The following is a 17,922-nucleotide window of genomic DNA, read 5'->3' on the forward strand; positions in this document are numbered from 1 at the left end:
TGCTGACGATCCTTAATCAGTCCTTGCCTTTCCAAATGCGTCTAGATCCGGTCTCTCAGAATTCCCTCCAATAACTTACCTACTAATGATGTTAGACTCACTGGTCTGTAATTCTTGGCTTTTCTTTGCAGTCTTTCTAAAATAGTGGCACAACATGAGCCACCCTCTAGTCTTCCAGCACTTCATCTGTGGTTGTTGATGATAGAAATATTTCTGCTAGGGCCCACAATTTCTTCCCTAGCTTTCCACAATGTCCTGGGATACACTTGATCAGATTTCACAAATTTATCTTCCTTCAGTTTACTATCTTCTCTAGACCGAAGGAATACATGCTTCCAATTTTGTGTTTATTCACCAAATGGATCAAGTATTTGCCAGTGATATAGCTGAAACTAATTCCATGCTATAAAACAGCTGTATATTTGATTGATGGTGTTTGCCATTTACAACAGAATCTGATAGAGCTTCTCATTTTACTGAAAACACAACTGAGAATGTATGAAACCTGCTGGGAATACAGAAGAAGCTGCACTTGTCATAGGTTACCTAGAGTCTTTGGGATGAGCACATGAGCCTGTAATAAACACCCTAAAGAAATACTTCTCAGCATGTAGCTAAGTTAGGGATGCTAAATGCACACTGATTTATTCGGCTATTCAACAAACTTTGAATCAAGCTACCGCACATTCTCAATCTCTTTTTAAATGATAATACCCTGTACATTGTTGTATCAAATTTATGATATACATTTAGCATGTCTCTCAGCATGTAGCAAATTAAAAAATAATGCCTGCAAGATTAATTTGTCAATAAATTGTCAATCGTAACAAGATAGAAAAAAAGCGAGAAAGAGTATTCTACTTCAATTATGGTAAAGGTAATGCAAAAGTAAAATATTTTGACCAAGTTGGGCACTCATTACACATAAGGTATCAATGTTAACTTGCCTAATCTAAATCTAGGCAGGGAGGAGGTTCAAATACAAATATAAATCTATTAAAATCTAATCATTTTCAGATAAAAGTTCAGGGGACTGGCTCAGAGAGGGTGTGAATGAAAACCTGGTCTTGTAAATGTTTGCACGATTTTGATGGTGAACATTGGTGAAATATACTCCTATGTCAATTAACCTTTCCTTTACTTCCACCAGGCTAGACCTACTCAAATGATGTGTTAACTTTAGAATACAAAGATGGATGTTGTCCTTTGCAAGGAAATATGTAGTCAACACTTCATGACACTAAATTGACTCCAGCCAATACCTGAGACAAAAAGGACTCTCAAAAAGATCACTTGAACACTTGCTGATTTAACTGGGCCATGATTTGCAAAACACCACACAGCAGAGTATTGAATATTATAGCAACAAGTCTGAGGAAACAATTTGAACACCAAGTTAAGTTAAATTGAGGGTACACAGAAATCAAATATTAGTTGACGTTGGATAGTATTTGATGAAACCTATTCTTGACAAATTCCAGCCCCAGAAATATGTTTCTTGGTTAGAAAGAACTTATGAAAATAAGATGCTTTAGAGCAAAAAGAGACACAGCTTCACAATTATTGCCCCATTATCATCCTTTGCTTCCTGATGGGGTTTTCTGAACTGGTATCTTCTTGGATCCTTACTACCAGTCTTCCCAACAAGCTTCAGACAATGAGTATAAGAACTAGTTATGGAATTCATGAAAGTCAAGCATTTTACATGTCCACAATGGACTCCATCATTTTAGCAATTCTACTTTGAGCTTAAACCCATAATACTTTCAGAACTCTTGGATCAATTTTCATGTTGATATCTAATGAATGACTATTTTCCTCATTAAGCCATGGTTTGTGAAAGAGGTTTCTTTATGAAGTAGAGTCCACTAAGTTAAAAATGAAACTAAATTACATGGAAATAAAAGCTAATTTTGCAAACTAAAGGTATTGCTGGAGGTGGGAGGAAGGCAGGGTATTTAATTAACGGAATGGCGGAATACCCAGTTCTAGCTCCACCATGAAGTGAGTCCCTTAAATGGCCAACAGAAGATGATTTAAGGGTCTCATCTGCGGCTGATGGGATCAACTTAGCTTCAGGTTGCTATCTGGCCTTTCCAAATCAAACAGAGTGCAGGCTGCTTGTTGGTTGGGCGGAAGACGATGGAGTTGGAAGCACTCGATCGAATGTCTGATCAAGGGCATGAACATTAGGCAGCACCACTGACAGCAACGTTTACAAAGGACCTTCAACATTCTTTCAAATATAGCACCAAGATAACATCTGAAATACTTCACAATCCAAAGCCATCACGATGTGCAGAGGGAAGGACTGGAGAAGAGTTGGGTGGGGGGGGGGGGGGGGGGTGGGTGTTGGGGTAGAACTCAGTGATTGCAAGCCTTTCCCAGAGCCCAGTCACTTTAAAGGAGCCAGCGAGATTTCTGTCAGTCAGCGCATCCTTCTGTGGATACATGACCAGCTAAGAAAGATCAAAACATAGTTGATTCAAGATGTGTCACATGGAGTGAATGGTGGGTTTCTTGGTTAATTACTTCACAAAAGGCAAGAATCTGATTATTTTCCCAGCTTGACTCGAATTACTGCTGCACTGGAGTCAGGTATCAATTTACAATGACTCAAGTCTGGGAACTCTAGTGTCTGACAATGATTAGACTGGAAACACCCCCTGTGGATGAATGAGTGAATGGGTGAGTACCGAGTTAAGTGCATCAGCTTCCTAAAGTCTCCGACTCTAATTCAGACTTGAGGACTTTTTTTGCAGTATTGCCCATTGGAAGGTTAACCTCCCCAAGCAACTCTCATGCTGTCAGTGTTGACATTTCCAATGGGTTCTGATGATCATCTTGGATCACATTACCGGTTTCTGATGATCCAGAAATTAGAAGATTTGGCCCACTCCGACAGTCACATGGAGAGCAGCAAGAAATACACTCAATGAAGCTCCCAGCTTTTGAATCTAAAAGCACAATTCTTTTAACCTGTTTGTTTTATTTCAAAAATATTCTTTGTTCATAAAAATTATCTTTGTATACACACATAGTCACAAAATGCAGTTTGCTCCTGTGCAGTAGCATATCAAGGAAACAAACAGATATTGGAGTTTGACTCTATCCAAACAAACCAAAGGCCTCTCTTCACATACAAGACTATGTTTATATGCACTTGAAGCACTAGGAGGGTCTTGAACTGACTCCCATTTAACCCCAGACAGTGGTCTTTCCCCACAGTGCCTTTGGAGCAGCTATCCCAAGCTTTAGTGAGTCCCTCAGAAAGTGGTCCTGGACTTGGAACATGCCAGTCTGCAACACTTGGTTGAGGTCAACCCCTTGCTCTGGAAGACCAATAAGTCTCAGGCAGACCAAAGAATATCTTTCACCAAGTTGATGGTCCTCCAGGTGCAGTCGATGTTTGTCTTGGAGTGCATCCTGGGGAGCACACCGTAGAGCACAAAGTCCTGCATCACAGAGCTGCTCAGAATGAACCTTGACATTTCTTTGAAGTCAGGGAACTGAACAACATACGATTTACACCGAGCCGCTGGGTGAATGGAAGTGGAAAGGTCTTGGTAGTTGCTATGCTCCACTGGCAATGTAATCACAGGAAGCAGGCCTGCCAGATACTTTCACATTATCTTTGTGTCCAAGCACTGGAAATAATCATCTGTTATGCTCCTTTGTCCTGTTACAAGGTAAGATCATTAAGGGCTGAATTAGATTTGTTTAATATGCTAGTCAAAGCAGGAAATGATGCAATGTCACAAGACCCTTTAATCCCATACTGGTTTCCCAACATCAACCCTCAGGAAAATTCAGCGCAATCTAGACTCTGGTGTATATTGGTTTCTCACCATGCCCATTGTTCCAATTTAAAATTCTTAGCCTCATGTTTAATTCTCTTTCCTATTCTGTAAACTGTGCTAGCAACTCCTGCCCTAACCTGCCATCTCCCTGTGTCTCTGACTCTTTGTGAATGCCCCCAATTCCCCTTCAGCTGATTATATCTGGAGCTTCTCAGGCTTACACATCTTATTGAAGAGCTGTCTTTTTGACTCAGCCTCTGATCACCCTGCTAATTTGTCCTCATGAGTTGGTATTCCATATTTCTGATTATATGAAGTGGCGAGCAGATGCAAATTCCTAACAACCGGAACAGAAATTGCTGGAGAAACTCAGCAAGTCTGGCAGCATCTTTATTTTTATTCATTTGTAGGATGATGGTGTCACTGACTAGGCCAGTGTTCATTGCCCATCCCAAATTGCCCTAGAGGGCAGTTAAGAGTCAACCAAGTTGTTGGAGTCACATGTAGGCCAGACCAGGTAAGGATGGCAGTTTCCTTCCCTAAAGGTCATTAATGAACCAGATGGGCTTTTCCAACAACTAATTCATAGTCATCACCAGACTCTTAATTGCAGATTTCATTTCTTTATATTGAATTCAAGTTCCATCACCTACCGAGGCAGGATTCGAACCTGGCTCCTTGTAACATTCCTGGGTTAACAATCCAGTGATAATACCAGTAGCAGATCACCTTTCTTTCTTTGTGGAGAGAACACAGAATCATCGTTTTGGGTCCAGGGACCCTTCTGGGCATTCCGAAAATCCCTGTTTGTTGTCCAGAACTAGGTGGTTTTCCAGGACTCCTGTGCCGCATTGACATCCAGGGATGTGTGGGGGCGTGTGGATGTTTCAAACACAAAATTAGAGTTGACTGCCCCTGAAAATTGAGTGGAATGAATCACGGTCACCAGCATATAAGGTCAGGAGCCTCATTTGGTAAAGTGAAAACATATTTGCTTCTATTATATGTTGAAATAAGTGGCTTGCTGGTGTTACATGATATTGTCTGACTGAAGTGTTGCTTTAAGAACAGGTGGCCGGGTGGGAGGGCAGATAGCCAGCGCAGTGCTGTGTGCCTGGAGAGGATAAATATAGCTCAACACAGCAGGAACATGACAGTCTGCGTGGAGACACAATAACCCACACTCGCCTCCTGAGCCCAGCTCCGTTCCTGTGCAAACCTTCTGTGTTACTCTGAATCAAACCTTCACTTGGTGAGGAAATCCAATTGGATGTGTCTCTAATATTTCCAAGAAGAGCTTGGGTAAGTTTCACCTTTTGAGTTCAAGGGGAGACAAGAGCAATTGGTAAAGGTTAAATAGTCATGCTGCACTGTTTGTGTGAGAGATCTCAAAACATAACTGCTCACTCAGAGAGCAGAATATTTTGGAGGTTTTGTTAGCCGTCATCATCATTTGAGTAGATGCCGAAAGTTAACAGCAACTCAGGCCCAAGTGTTGGAGTGGTGTTTTCCCTCCTCCTGCTGATCACGATTTTGTTCCTGTTGACTCAATTTCTTCTCTGTTTAATCTGCTTTGAATCTTAATACTTCCCTGAAACTGACTGCAGACCAACTAGTAGAGCGCAATGTGAGGCAGGGTGTACTGTGACAGGAGATTTTATTGCAGGATTTTATTAGACAGGACGTTGTCTGTGACAGAACACTCTCTCACAACCTGTGATAGGGTGATCTCTGTATGACAGGACTCTATGTGACAGGCTTACCCAGTTATCATTGTTGTATAAATGACAAATTATGGAACAACGCCTTGAAACATGACAGTTTTACTGGTCACTGTGGCACCATCTGCCCTCTTGGGCATTATGTAGAGGCCTATTCTTCAGATGTGATCTCCCCCTTGGTAGTTATTTAACCGCATGAAGCATCACAACTGAGCCTGGCCTCATACAGCATGCGTTGTGAAGTGGGTCAGCTGGACACATAGCAGGGCAGCCCTTGGATCCAGAATCTGGGATCTTTGAGTTCAAATATAAGAGAAAAATTGAATTGATGTAATGCATTTCGTAACCACATTGCTTCACAATCAGTGAAGTCTTTTTGGAGGGTTGTCTGAGAAGTGGCAGATGGAGTCTAATTCAGATAAATGCAAGGTGCTGCATTTTTGGAAAGAAAATCTTAACAGGACTTATACTCTTAATGGTAAGGTCCTAGTGAGTGTTGCTGAACAAAGAGACCTTGGAGTGCAGGTTCACAGCTCCTTGAAAGTGGAGTCGCAGGTAAATAGGATAGTGAGGAGGTGTTTGGTATGCTTTCCTTTCTTGGTCAGAGTATTGAGTACAGGAGTTGGCAGGTCATGTTGCGGTTGTACAGGACACTGGTTTGGCCACTGTTGGAATATTGCGTGCAATTCTGGTCTCCTTCCTATCGGAAAGATGTTATGAAACATAAAAGGGTTCAGAAAAGATTTACAAGGATGTTGCCAGGGTTGGAGGATTTGAGCTATAGGGAGAGCCTGAACAGGCTGGGGCTGTTTTCCCTGGAGCATCGGAGGCTGAGGGGTGACGTTATAGAGGTTTACAAAATTATGAGGGGCATGGATAGGGTAAATAGGCAAAGTGTTTTCCCTGGAGTCGGAAAGTCCAGAACTAGAGGGCATAGGTTTAGGGTGAGAGGAAAAAGATATAAAAGAGACCTAAGGGGCAAATTTTCACGCAGAGAGTGGTACGTGTATGGAATCAGCTGCCAGAGGATGTGGTGGAGGCTGGTACAATTGCAACATTTAAGAGGCATTTGGAAGGGTATATGAATAGGAAGGGTTTGGAGGGATATGGGCCGGGTGCTGGCAGGTGGGACTAGATTGGGTTTGGATATCTGGTTGGCATGGACAGGTTGACCGAAGGGTTTGTTTCCGTGCTATAAATCTCTATGACTCTGTGACTCTATATTGTAACAATACCACTGAAACAGTTCACAGCAAGCTCCCGGAAAACATAGATATGGTAATGCCTGGACTATCTGTTCAAACGATTGCTGTCTTGGGGTATATTTTTGTTTCTATGGGGCATCTCCTTGCGCTTAATCTATATGGTGCCTTACAACACCCTCCACCATCTGATTGCTAACATTGTCAACCTTGCAGTTATCATTGAATCATACATTACAGGTGTGCCCACTGAGGCTGTGTTACCAATACCGCCACTAGCCCCTCTGTGCAGTCCCTCAGGCACACTGCACTAGCAGACTGCAGTGGTGCCTCAGCAGAAACCAGCTCAACTGAGTTTGCACGTTCTCCCTGTGTCTGCGTGGCTTTCCTCCAGGTGCTCCAGTTTCCACCCACAGTCCAAAGTTGTGCAGGTCAGGTGGATTGGCCATGAGAATTGCAGGGTTACAGGGACAGGGTGAGGTTGTGGGTCTAGGTGGGATGCTTTTCAGAGTGTGACTCCATGGGCCAAATGGTCTGCTTCCACACTGTAGACTTTTTATAACTCTATGGCAGAGACTGGGGCCTCCAAAAGTGGGGCAAGCCAATATAACGGATATTGATAAGGTAGGTGGCCAAAGATGTGCAGGTCAGGTGGATTGGCCACAGGAAACCTGGAGTTACGGGATAGGGTGGGATGCTCTTCGGAGCGTTGCTGTGAATGTGATGGGCCAAATAGTCCGCTTCTGCACTTTAGGGATTCTATGACTCTATGAATATCCTTGGACTGTAACTGAAACGTACATATCTCTGCCCCAGGATCACACCTTATCTGCAAACGCCGTGTCCGTGGTCCAGTGGAGTGGGAATGGTGCGGAACGTGGATGACCTGGATTTCTGCCTGGCCTCGCACCCGCAGAGCGTGTTGGAGGGGCTGCGGGCACTGCGGTCCAACCCCAAGCTCTCAGATGTCACCCTCCTGGTGGGTGGCCGAGAGTTCCCGTGCCACCGCAGCGTGCTGGCCCTCTGCAGCGTCTACTTCCATGCCATGTTCAGTGGGGAGTTTGTCGAGAGCATCTCAGCGAGAGTGGAGCTGAAGGAATTGGAGCCCGCTGCCGTAGAGAGCCTGATCGAATTTGCCTACACAGGCAAGTTGACCATCAACCAGCAGAATGTGGAATCCCTGACCCAGACCGCCAACCTGCTGCAGTTCAGCAGTGTCCAGAAAGTGTGCAGCCGCTATCTCCAGCACCAGATCGACCCGACCAACTGCCTGGGAATCTATGAGCTCGGTGAGCTGTATGGCTGTCCGGAGGTCATTGCCAAAGCCCGCTCCTTCCTCCTGGAAAACTTTGAGGCAGTGTCCCAAAGTGAGGAGTTCCTCCTGCTGGGCAGCGAGAGGCTGCTGGGCTACCTCGGTGCAGAGCTGCTGCAGATCCAAGAGGAGCAGTCCCTGGTGCAGGCTCTCCTCCGCTGGATCCGACACGATGAGGCGCAGAGAAGTCGCCTGCTTCCCGAACTCTTCGAGCTGGTCCACCTGCCTCTGCTCTCCGTGGAATATCTGAGAGACCAGCTTCTGCCCGACAAGCTCATCCAGGAGTGCGAGCCCTGCAGGAGGCAGATAGAGGGCTTTCGCAGCAAGGTATGTGCCTCTCAGTGGTGGCAGGCTGTGATTCAACTGGGAAAACAGAAACAGCTCAGTGGGGAATGGTCAAAACATTGAATAATGAGCTATCCCAATATGTGGCTGGTTGCAAATCCATTCTCTGCCCTTCATAAATCTGAACTCATCCAAAGTCATGTCTGTTTGCTCATTCACGCTAAGTGCCATTCACCCCGTTCTACAAAAAAAAACTATGTTCTAGTTGACCCGTTCAGCAATATTATTGCACTCTTCTGGAAAAGGTGGGACTTAGAACCCAGTCCTCCTGGTCCAGAGGTACAGTACTATCACTACACTCATTGTTGTACATTGGCTCCCTGTTTGGCATCATTTCAATTTTTATAAATCTCATCTTTGATCCTGTATCCCTCCTTGGCCTGGTCTCTCCCTATCTCTGATAGATTCTTGAAGCTTTACAACCACCAGGGCATCCACGTATTTCCCATTCTGATCCCTTAACTTTGAAGATCCACAATGCCCTCACTAACCCCTTCCCTCCCACCTTTGTCCTTTTTAATGCTCATTAGTCATCCGCCCTTTAATCTCCTCGTGTCACTTTGTATCAAATTTTGCTTATGTCATGTTCCCATAAAGAACCTTGGAATGTCTTCCTGTTTTTGCTGCATGAAGATGGGTTCTTGTTGGCTGGTTTGGGGTGACAAACTAAAATTTGATTGAAGAGTTCAAGTGTTCTTTTTATCAAATTGTAATGAATACCTAACAGTGAGCTATAGGCTGTGTCATCAAACTTACTCATCTGAATGGTTTATACGTGACTGGTGGATATTTGAGAATGAATTAAAGGGTAAAGTCTGGGTGGTTTATGTGTAAAGAATTGATACCTAATGTTTACTTAGAGGTCGGAATCTAACCAAGCTACCTTTACAATGATTCTCAGTCACTGGAGTTTTGTTCTGATAGGTTTTGGTGATCCCTAAATAATTCTTCCTGCAATTACATTTTATTTTGCTTTATCTGGTTTTAGCAGATGAGTAACTTTTTAGATTGTTTTGGATAGATCGTGTTAGAAGAGAGGGAGGAATGAACAGTTTGTGCTATTAAATTACAATAAATATTGTGTAATGTGCTGGAAGTATCTTGAAATTATATACTTGTGCCTAGCACATGACTGGCCAGACATTTACTTGCAAAAAACATTAGACTAACCTGCAGGGAATACAAATTCAGCCAGCAGCTAGAGCAGGCTTCCAATGACAGAACTGTGCTTCCATGTAAGCTAGAGTTTCATCCTCAATCCAGTTTTGGATAGGCTATCAGAGGGCAAGAGATGAGAGATTGTGTGATGCTAGTCACAACAATCTCAAAATCTCCTCGCCCCCGTGACCCTTCCCCAACTCCTGCTGGGACCACCTACCTGCTAGATGCAAATGACTGTGGAGGGTGGCAGAGAGGGGTTGGAATATAGGTTACTGCCACATTTCTCACTTGTCTGACACTGGTTTCTTGTCCTCGGGACTATCAGGTGAATTGTGGCCTTGTGGGAAGAGTTACACTCATGTCAACTGGATAGTGAGGGTGCAGTCATAGCCTGCTTCTCCTTTGATTGCTTGCCTTCAGGAAGCCTCAGCCTTGGCTTCAGCCTCATCCACTAATCCTGGAAAAGCCTTTCAGAGCCTTTTTGTGGTCTCTTCGATGCTGCTTTCATTTCTTCAAGTGGTAGAGTTCTACAATGGTCTAGAATCTGGGAACCTGGGTAAGGTCATGGCTGAATCAGGGACATGGCAGAAATAGGAAGGGCCAACCCTGATTGTCAGACAGAAGTCCCATTTATCAGAATCTAATGAAATTAGATTCATCTCAGTTCATCTAACCCCTCCAATATATCTTTCTATTCCTTCCTTGTACCCACCCCGGGTACAACAGAGTGTTACAAGGGGACATAAATTTAAGGTGAAGGGTGGAAGGTATAGGGGAGATGTCAGGGGTGGGTTCTTTACCCAGAGAGTGGTGGGGGCATGGAATGCGCTGCCCGTGGGAGTGGTAGAGTCAGATTCATTGGCGACCTTTAAGCGGCATTTGGATAGGTACATGGATGGGTGCTTAATCTAGGATAGAAGTTCAGCACAACATCGTGGGCCGAAGGGCCTGTTCTGTGCTGTATTGTTCTATGTTCTATGTTCTATGTTCCTTCCTCATAAAGTCATATTGTCACACAGAACAGAAACAGACCCTTCCATCCAACCAGTCCATGTCAGACGTAATCCCAAACTAAACTTAGTCCCATCTGCCTGCTCCTGGCCCATATCCCTCCAAACCTTTCCTTTTCATGTTTCTGTCCAAATGTCTTTTAAACATTGTAATTGTATCCCCATCCACCACTTCCTCAGGAAGTTCATTCCACACACGAACCACCCACTATGTAAAAAAGCTGCCTCTTACGTCTTTTTTAAATTTCCCTTTTCTCACCTTCAAAATGTGCCCCCTTGTCTTGAAATTCCCCATCCTAGGGAAAAGACAACTACCACTAACTCTATCTATACCTCTTATTATTTTACAAACTTCTATCAGATCGCCTCTCAACCTCTTATGTTCTAATGAAAAAAGTCCTGGCCGATCCAGCATTTCTTTATAACGCTGGGCAGCATCATGGTAAACCTCTTCTGAACCCTCTCCAGCTTTAAAATATCCTATAATTGGCTAAGCAGAACCGGACACAGTATTCCAGAAGAGACCTCATTAATGTCCTGTATAACCTCAATATGTCTTCCCAACTCCTATACATAAAGGATATGCTTATCAAAAGTTTCCTTGAATGCACCTATTGAACGTATGTCAGTCATTCCAGTCATAGTGAGTATCACATTCTAACCATTCTCTTGTTCAAGAAGTCCCACGGAATTCCATGTTCTATCTTATATTGATGGTACTTAGGTCAGGTCTTACCTTCTCGACTTGTACTTTATCAAATCCTTTCATCATCATGAAGACTTTTATCAGGGCACCCCCCTCACAGTTTTTGTTTCAATGGAAAAAAAGCTGTATTCTCTTTTTGTTTCAATGGTAAAAAAAAGCTGTATTCTCTACAATTCTGCTTGAGTGATAGAATCTCTTCACACTAGTATTCTCTTTGTGAATCTTATTTACATCTTCCTGGGTACCTCTATAATCACTTTATTTTATGGAGAGCAGAATTGTTCAGAGTATTTCAAGTTCGATCTGACCCATATTCTTTACAACTTTAACATAAGCTCCCTTTCTATTTTTCTAGAAATTATTCCGAGTGGTTTGTTTGTTCTTTTACAAGTCTTCTAAATCTGTGTTGTGACTTGTAATAATGAGTTTACCTACATCTCCAGGTCCCTTCATCCATCTGGCACATTGAGACACCAATGTCCTTATTCATCCTACCACTACCTTACACTTAGCTATATTGAAGTCCAGATCGCTTTAGGGAACATCTCTGGGACACCTGCACCAATCAACCACACCGCCCCGTGGCCCAACATTTCAACTCCCCCTCCCACTCTGCCGAGGACTTGGAGGTCCTGGGCCTCCTTCACCGCCGCTCCCTCACCACCAGACGCCTGGAGGAAGAACGCCTCATCTTCCACCTCGGAACACTTCAACCCCAGGGCATCAATGTGGACTTCAACAGTTTCCTCATTTCCCCTTCCCCCACCTCACCCTGGTTCTAAACTTCCAGCTCAGTAACTGTCCCCTTGACTTGTCCGGACTCGTCCTACCTGCCTATCTCCTTTTCCACCTATCCACTCCAACCTCTCCTCCCTGACCTATCACCTTCATCCCCTCCCCCACTCACCCATTGTACTCTATGCTACTTTCTCCCCACCCCCACCCTCCTCGAGCTTATCTCTCCACGCTTCAGACTCACTGCCCTTATTCCTGATGAAGGGCTTTTGCCCGAAACGTCGATTTTGAAGCTACTTGGATGCTGCCTGAACTGCTGTGCTCTTCCAGCACCACTAATCCAGAATATATTGAAGTCATTGCCAAGGAAGTCTATTTCTCAATTACATGTTTATTAATGTCCTTCTGTGTTTATGATGAGCACATACTTTCTAACATTAATCATTGGACATCAATGGAAGCATCAACCCTGGGTGACATTTTATTCCTGGCTCCCTGTCCTAAAGATACTCATTACAGATTATACTGTCATGATTCCTTTCCACAACCCACTAGTGGTGAAGGTATTACTATTGCTAATCTGTTGTGAAAGTCAAAGTTTTCTCACTGATGTTTCTATAATCATTTGCACATTTGCCATGTGCTTTCAATCTGAAGCTCATTTTACCTTCTTCCAATTTTAAATAGAAGTTAAGCAGAAAGGTAATGTGCTGTTGGGAAACTGTCTAACTAAATTACTGAGGTTAATCAGGAGAATCCCTGGGGGAATACCTGCTACCTGACTCTCGGGGAGGTTTGGTCAGTATATTAGTAACTGACTTGCAACTGCTCTGCTGGAATTCTCTTGTGTAACTCCCACCCCCTCTGCACTATCTTTGTTAGATTGTCTTTAGAGGCCCTGCACTATGTGAAGCCCTCCTGTGCTTTCTACTCTATTTAAAGTGCTCCTTAACACCTGCCTCTGTGACCACATTTTTTCATGGTCACATATTGCCCTGTGGCTCTGTGTTTTAATATATTTCTGTGAAACATCTTGTTTTTTGTTTAAATAGTGCCATATAAATGCATATTATTGTTGTTCTGAAGAGGACTAAGAGATCAAGTATCTGGAACATAGGATCATCATGTAAGCATTGTGAAGCACATAATTGTTTCGACCTGAAATTGAGAGAATATGGTCCTCAAGTTAAAGGAAGAGAAAATTGATTACACTAAGACATAGCCTGATGGAATAAACGTTCCAGAATAACTTGATAATTACCAGTTTGAAAAGCAAACAATGCGTGAGAAATCTTGTTGGTTGTGTCCAAGTAGACAGTGGAACTTTCGGAGATTGTAGGGGATAAAAATGTCCTCAGTTGTGAATAAAATTAAATATCATAAGAGTCTAGGGTATAAACAAGTCTAAAAAACAATTTGATTGAATAATATAAATCAAGTGCCAGGAATCTCTTGGAAATGATCCCTGCCTTGCAGTAAAAGTATAACAGTGTCCCACGTTTGGTGAAGTCATGGTGGAAATGTGGGAGCAATTGAAAGGATTTTACTCAGGGAAGTGTATTTGTGAGCATCAAGGCCATGGTATTTTTGGAGAACAGGGATGGGAGGAGGAGAGATTGCATGTGGGAGAGAGATCCTGGACTGGGGAGGTCAGACACTAACGACAGTATCTCATTATTATTTTCAACGCTCCCATCTCCCATACAGTCAGATTAGAAGTGGAAATGTTAGTATGCAAAAAAGCTGCATTTGGAACTGTCTTAATTATGGCATCTCAGAGAAAATGGGTCGAATGGGAGAAGCAGGGAGGAGTGTGGATTTAGGATGGAGGGGTGGTGCAGGCAGTTAACCCTGACAGTAGATTTTCAAGAGCAGTGTTCTTGTTTTACTTGATCCACAAACAGTGCCATGGAAATAATGTACCTGCTGAATTTGACTATTTGAGACGCTCAGTTGCTGGGTTGCCTGCACACCCTGGAAACTCTATACCGAAGACATTAACTTGAAAGTATCAGTGAAAGGTCTGGATTCAAGTGTCAAATATCATATACAGATTCACTCTCCAAGACAAAATAGTAGAACGTCCCAATATCTGACAGAATTAAAATGGAAACAGACACACTCATTGCCTGTTGAGATCAGATTTTATGATTTTAATTTGACCTTTCCTTCCCTGCCCTCCACAACTATTTCCAATTCTCTGTTAAAGCTCTCCTCCCCCCATAGTGTTAGGACAGACTTAGTCAAGCTGACCTCTGATAGATGTGAAAAATGAAAAGAGAGTTATCAATTTACTTCATCACTGACAGTGTCTGAGTAATATGAAGTAGCAATTGAAATTCTAATAAATTAATAGGTTCTGTAAAGACATTCATGGATTGTACATCTTCAGAGACAGGGCTAAAGCTTTAGTGTACTACAGTCTCACATGAAAGTCAATATAACACACATCAGTCTCAGATGCCAAAATATTTATCGCTACCTGAGAAGGAATTCGAATATTGCTGCCTGAGCCAAATTCCCTCAAAAGCCTCCATTGCATGATTGATCTTATAAGAAGCAACTTCACATTGATTGCGTAATCTACTATGTTGGTTGAACTCTAAGCTAGCCAGTCACCAATTACGTGCAAGTGTTTTGTGTGATATGGTTGCATTTGAAAACCTCACAGTGTCAATGAATGAATATTTATGTTGGAGAATAGCTCTGTAAATGCCAGTGGTTCTTTGATAACTCATTCCAAGGAGGTGGGGAAACAACTATAACATGAGAGTATTAAAAAAAAGGTTTGATCCTGTTTTCTCTTGAATATGTATACTTTCATCATCAGTCACATTACATTATTGTGAATACAGGTTTGGCACCTTCGAAAGGACCATCCTATTATGTGTTTACAAGGTATGGTCCCTGCAGACTGCCCTATAATGGCCCTCAAAGTACACTGTTCACCTAAGGTGTATTCAATTTGTATTACCAAATGATAGTCAGCTTAAATGGTGTTACTCTTTGTCTTCGATGGTTGTGAGTTCAAGTCACACACCAGGTCTTGAGTTTGTCAGTAGGCTAATGACTCATTGGACGTATCGTCTTTTGGATGAGCTGCCAAATTAAGGCTCAGATGGATGTAAATAGGGAGGCAATTGCCTAGTGTTATTATTACTAGGTCATTAATCCAGAGGCCTAGGTAATATTCTGGGGACCTGGGTTCGAATCCTGTATTTACAGATAGTAGAATTAGAGTTCAATAAAAATCTGGAGCTAAAAGTCTAATTATGATCATAAAACAGTTGTTGATTGTTAGAAACAAAATACATGGCTCACAAATGTCCTTAGGGAAGGAAACTGCCATCCTTACCTGGTCTGGCCACAGACTCCAGACCCACAGCAATGTGGCTCACTGTTTACTGCCCTCTGGGCAATTAGGAATGGGCAATAAATATTCAAGAAAAGACCCGTGGTTCTATTTGAGGAACATGAGGGAGCTATGCTAGAGTCAACATTCCACGTGTAGCAAATACAGATTTACTGGTTATTTGTCATATTGGCTATTTTTAACACAGACTGTACTCTTGAATGATGATCTGTGCAAGTCCTTCTTACCCTTCCATAGAGAAGTTGTACAGAAATTGGAGAGGATGTTGCAATCAAAGTCGAAACAAAAAAACCCTCTTTCAAAGATGACTTCACTGATGTACTTTGATATTTAAAAAGTTTCATTCGTTTCATTAATCTTTTGTGGGGGTGTGAGCCAGTAATTTTTTTTTATTCTTTCCTGAGGTGCAAGTGTTGCTGGCAAGGCCTGTATTTTTAACCAGCCCAAATCCTGAATAACTGAGTGCCTTGCTCGGCCTTGTCAGAGGGCAGTTTATATTGTTGTGGTATGGAGTTACATATAAATTAAACCTTGGTAAGAATGATACGTTTCCCTCCCATTAAAGAACCAGATGAGTTTTTACAACAATCAATGATAACCTCATGATCACCATTACTAAGACTAAGTTAAATTCTACTAGCTGCAATGATGGAATTTTAATTCATATCCCTATGAAGAATGCCAAGAGTATTAGTTAGGGCTAATAGTTTGCTAGTCCAGTAATATTACCCACTAGGCCACCATCTACTCTTGAATATCCCTAATTGCCATTGAGAAGGTCATCTTTTTGAACTGCTGCAGTCTAAGTGGACTAAGCCCTTGGTACTGCATAACGGACCCGTCTGTTGTGCATCTCCCTGGTGAATCAGCATGAGAGAGATTGTACCACAATTTTCAAATATATACAGATTTGATGATTAGTTGAGTTTTCATGTAACCAGTGGGATCAGGTAGGCTAGACTTGGGATGCCTGAGTAACTGTTCAGCAAGATATTAGGAAACTATCTTCTTTAACTAGAAATGTTCAGGAAATCTCTTGAAGAATAGTTAGCTTTTCAGAAATACCAGAAGACATGTTTTGTGAATCTTGAAAATTCAAGAATTTTGGATTCATTTGAATTAAAAGTCAATTATTTTTTTAAAAAAGGGCATTCACAAAGTTGAAATTTTTATTACTGCATTCTGCAACAAAAAAAATACATTCCAATACCTTCACTGTCTCTCTGCATGATCTATACTGTATCTATACTATTAAATCATTCTTGGCTTCTTTATTTATTGAATACATTTCAATTTTTAAAATTTGATATAAAGTTTCATGTAATCCACTTTGTGAGATTTTGGAAGAGTGGAGTAACATCTTATGAAAGTAGCAGATAGTTTTGTAACTGCATTGATGCTAACCTGAGTGTACTGTTCATGTGCCTGGGTACATTCCTTGAAGCTTGTTTCTTGATGTAAGGATAAACACTGTTGCAGAGCTCAGTAACTGGGGTTCAACCATTAGAGTAATTCAAAATCTGACAACAAAAAAACACCTAGAAGTAAGTAAGATGAAAAAAAGACCATCAAACTTTGAGTGAGCACAATTGTCTTTGTTTATAATCCCTGGCTTTTCTTGTGTTCTGCTGTTAGACTGAAAAAGAGGGACCTGCTTGGCAAAGACATGACCCTGGCCTCAAAAAGCTGCAGGAGGTCCTGGTGGTGGTTGGAGGACGGGCAATGGATGATTTTGATGATGAAGATGAAGATAACCAGATGCTGTCACAAAATTGTGCTTTTTACAACATCAGGATGAGTGAGTTACACTTTGAGCTTGAATTGTGTGGTGTATGCTAGGCAATGGGCTTCTGTAGTGCAGTGTGTTTGTGACTGTGACTGCTTTAGTCTGTTAGATATAGGAATTATGGTGAATGATGCTGGATTCAAATAATGGGGCCAGTTAATGTATTGTGTGCTTGGCATTGGGACTAAGTTGTGTTTTAGACACTGGGATGTCACTTTTTATGACGCAATATTTTAGATATTGATGAGGGTGTTGTTTTTCCAGCTATTCATAGAATCTCACAGAAGCATATAAAATCCTGATAGGACTGGACAGGCTAGAGGTGAGACAATTGTTCCTGAAGTTGGGGAAGTCGAGAACTAGGGATCACAGTCTAAGAATAAGGGGTAAGGCATTGAGGACTGAGATGAGGAAGAACGTCTTTATTCAGAGAGTTGTGAACCTGTGGAATTCTCTTCCACAGGAAGCTGTTGGGGCCAGTTCATTAAATATATTCAGTAAGGTGTTCCACAAGGTTCCTCATGGTAAACTGATCAGCAAGAGTAGATCACATGGAATATAGGGGGAACTAGCCATTTGGATGCAGAAATCGTGGGGAATGTCAAGAAATAACTGACTTTTAATTCAAAGCCTTCTACCTGACTTGAAGATAGAAAACAGAGAATGTTGGTGGAGGGTTGCTTGTCAGACTGGAGGCCTGTGCCAAAAGGATTGGTGCTGGGTTCACTGATGTTCATCATTAATATAAATGATTTGGATGTGAACAAAGGA

General features: G+C 42.3%; 1 protein-coding gene across 1 annotated transcript in view; it reads left to right on the plus strand.

The window, feature by feature from the left end:
- Positions 1-4,955: 4,955 nt before the first annotated feature.
- klhl30 (kelch-like family member 30) overlaps positions 4,956-17,922 on the plus strand; it is a 29,956-nt gene continuing 16,989 nt past the window's right edge. Inside the window, exons 1-3 of the mRNA XM_072572946.1 lie at positions 4,956-5,102; positions 7,540-8,362; positions 17,001-17,163. Of these exons, the coding sequence (XP_072429047.1) occupies positions 7,589-8,362; positions 17,001-17,163 (937 nt within the window). The 5' untranslated portion in view covers positions 4,956-5,102; positions 7,540-7,588. The remainder of the gene's footprint in view (positions 5,103-7,539; positions 8,363-17,000; positions 17,164-17,922) is intronic.

This window comes from Chiloscyllium punctatum, chromosome 6, assembly GCF_047496795.1.
Source record: "Chiloscyllium punctatum isolate Juve2018m chromosome 6, sChiPun1.3, whole genome shotgun sequence".
NCBI classification, from domain to species: Eukaryota; Metazoa; Chordata; class Chondrichthyes; order Orectolobiformes; family Hemiscylliidae; genus Chiloscyllium; species Chiloscyllium punctatum.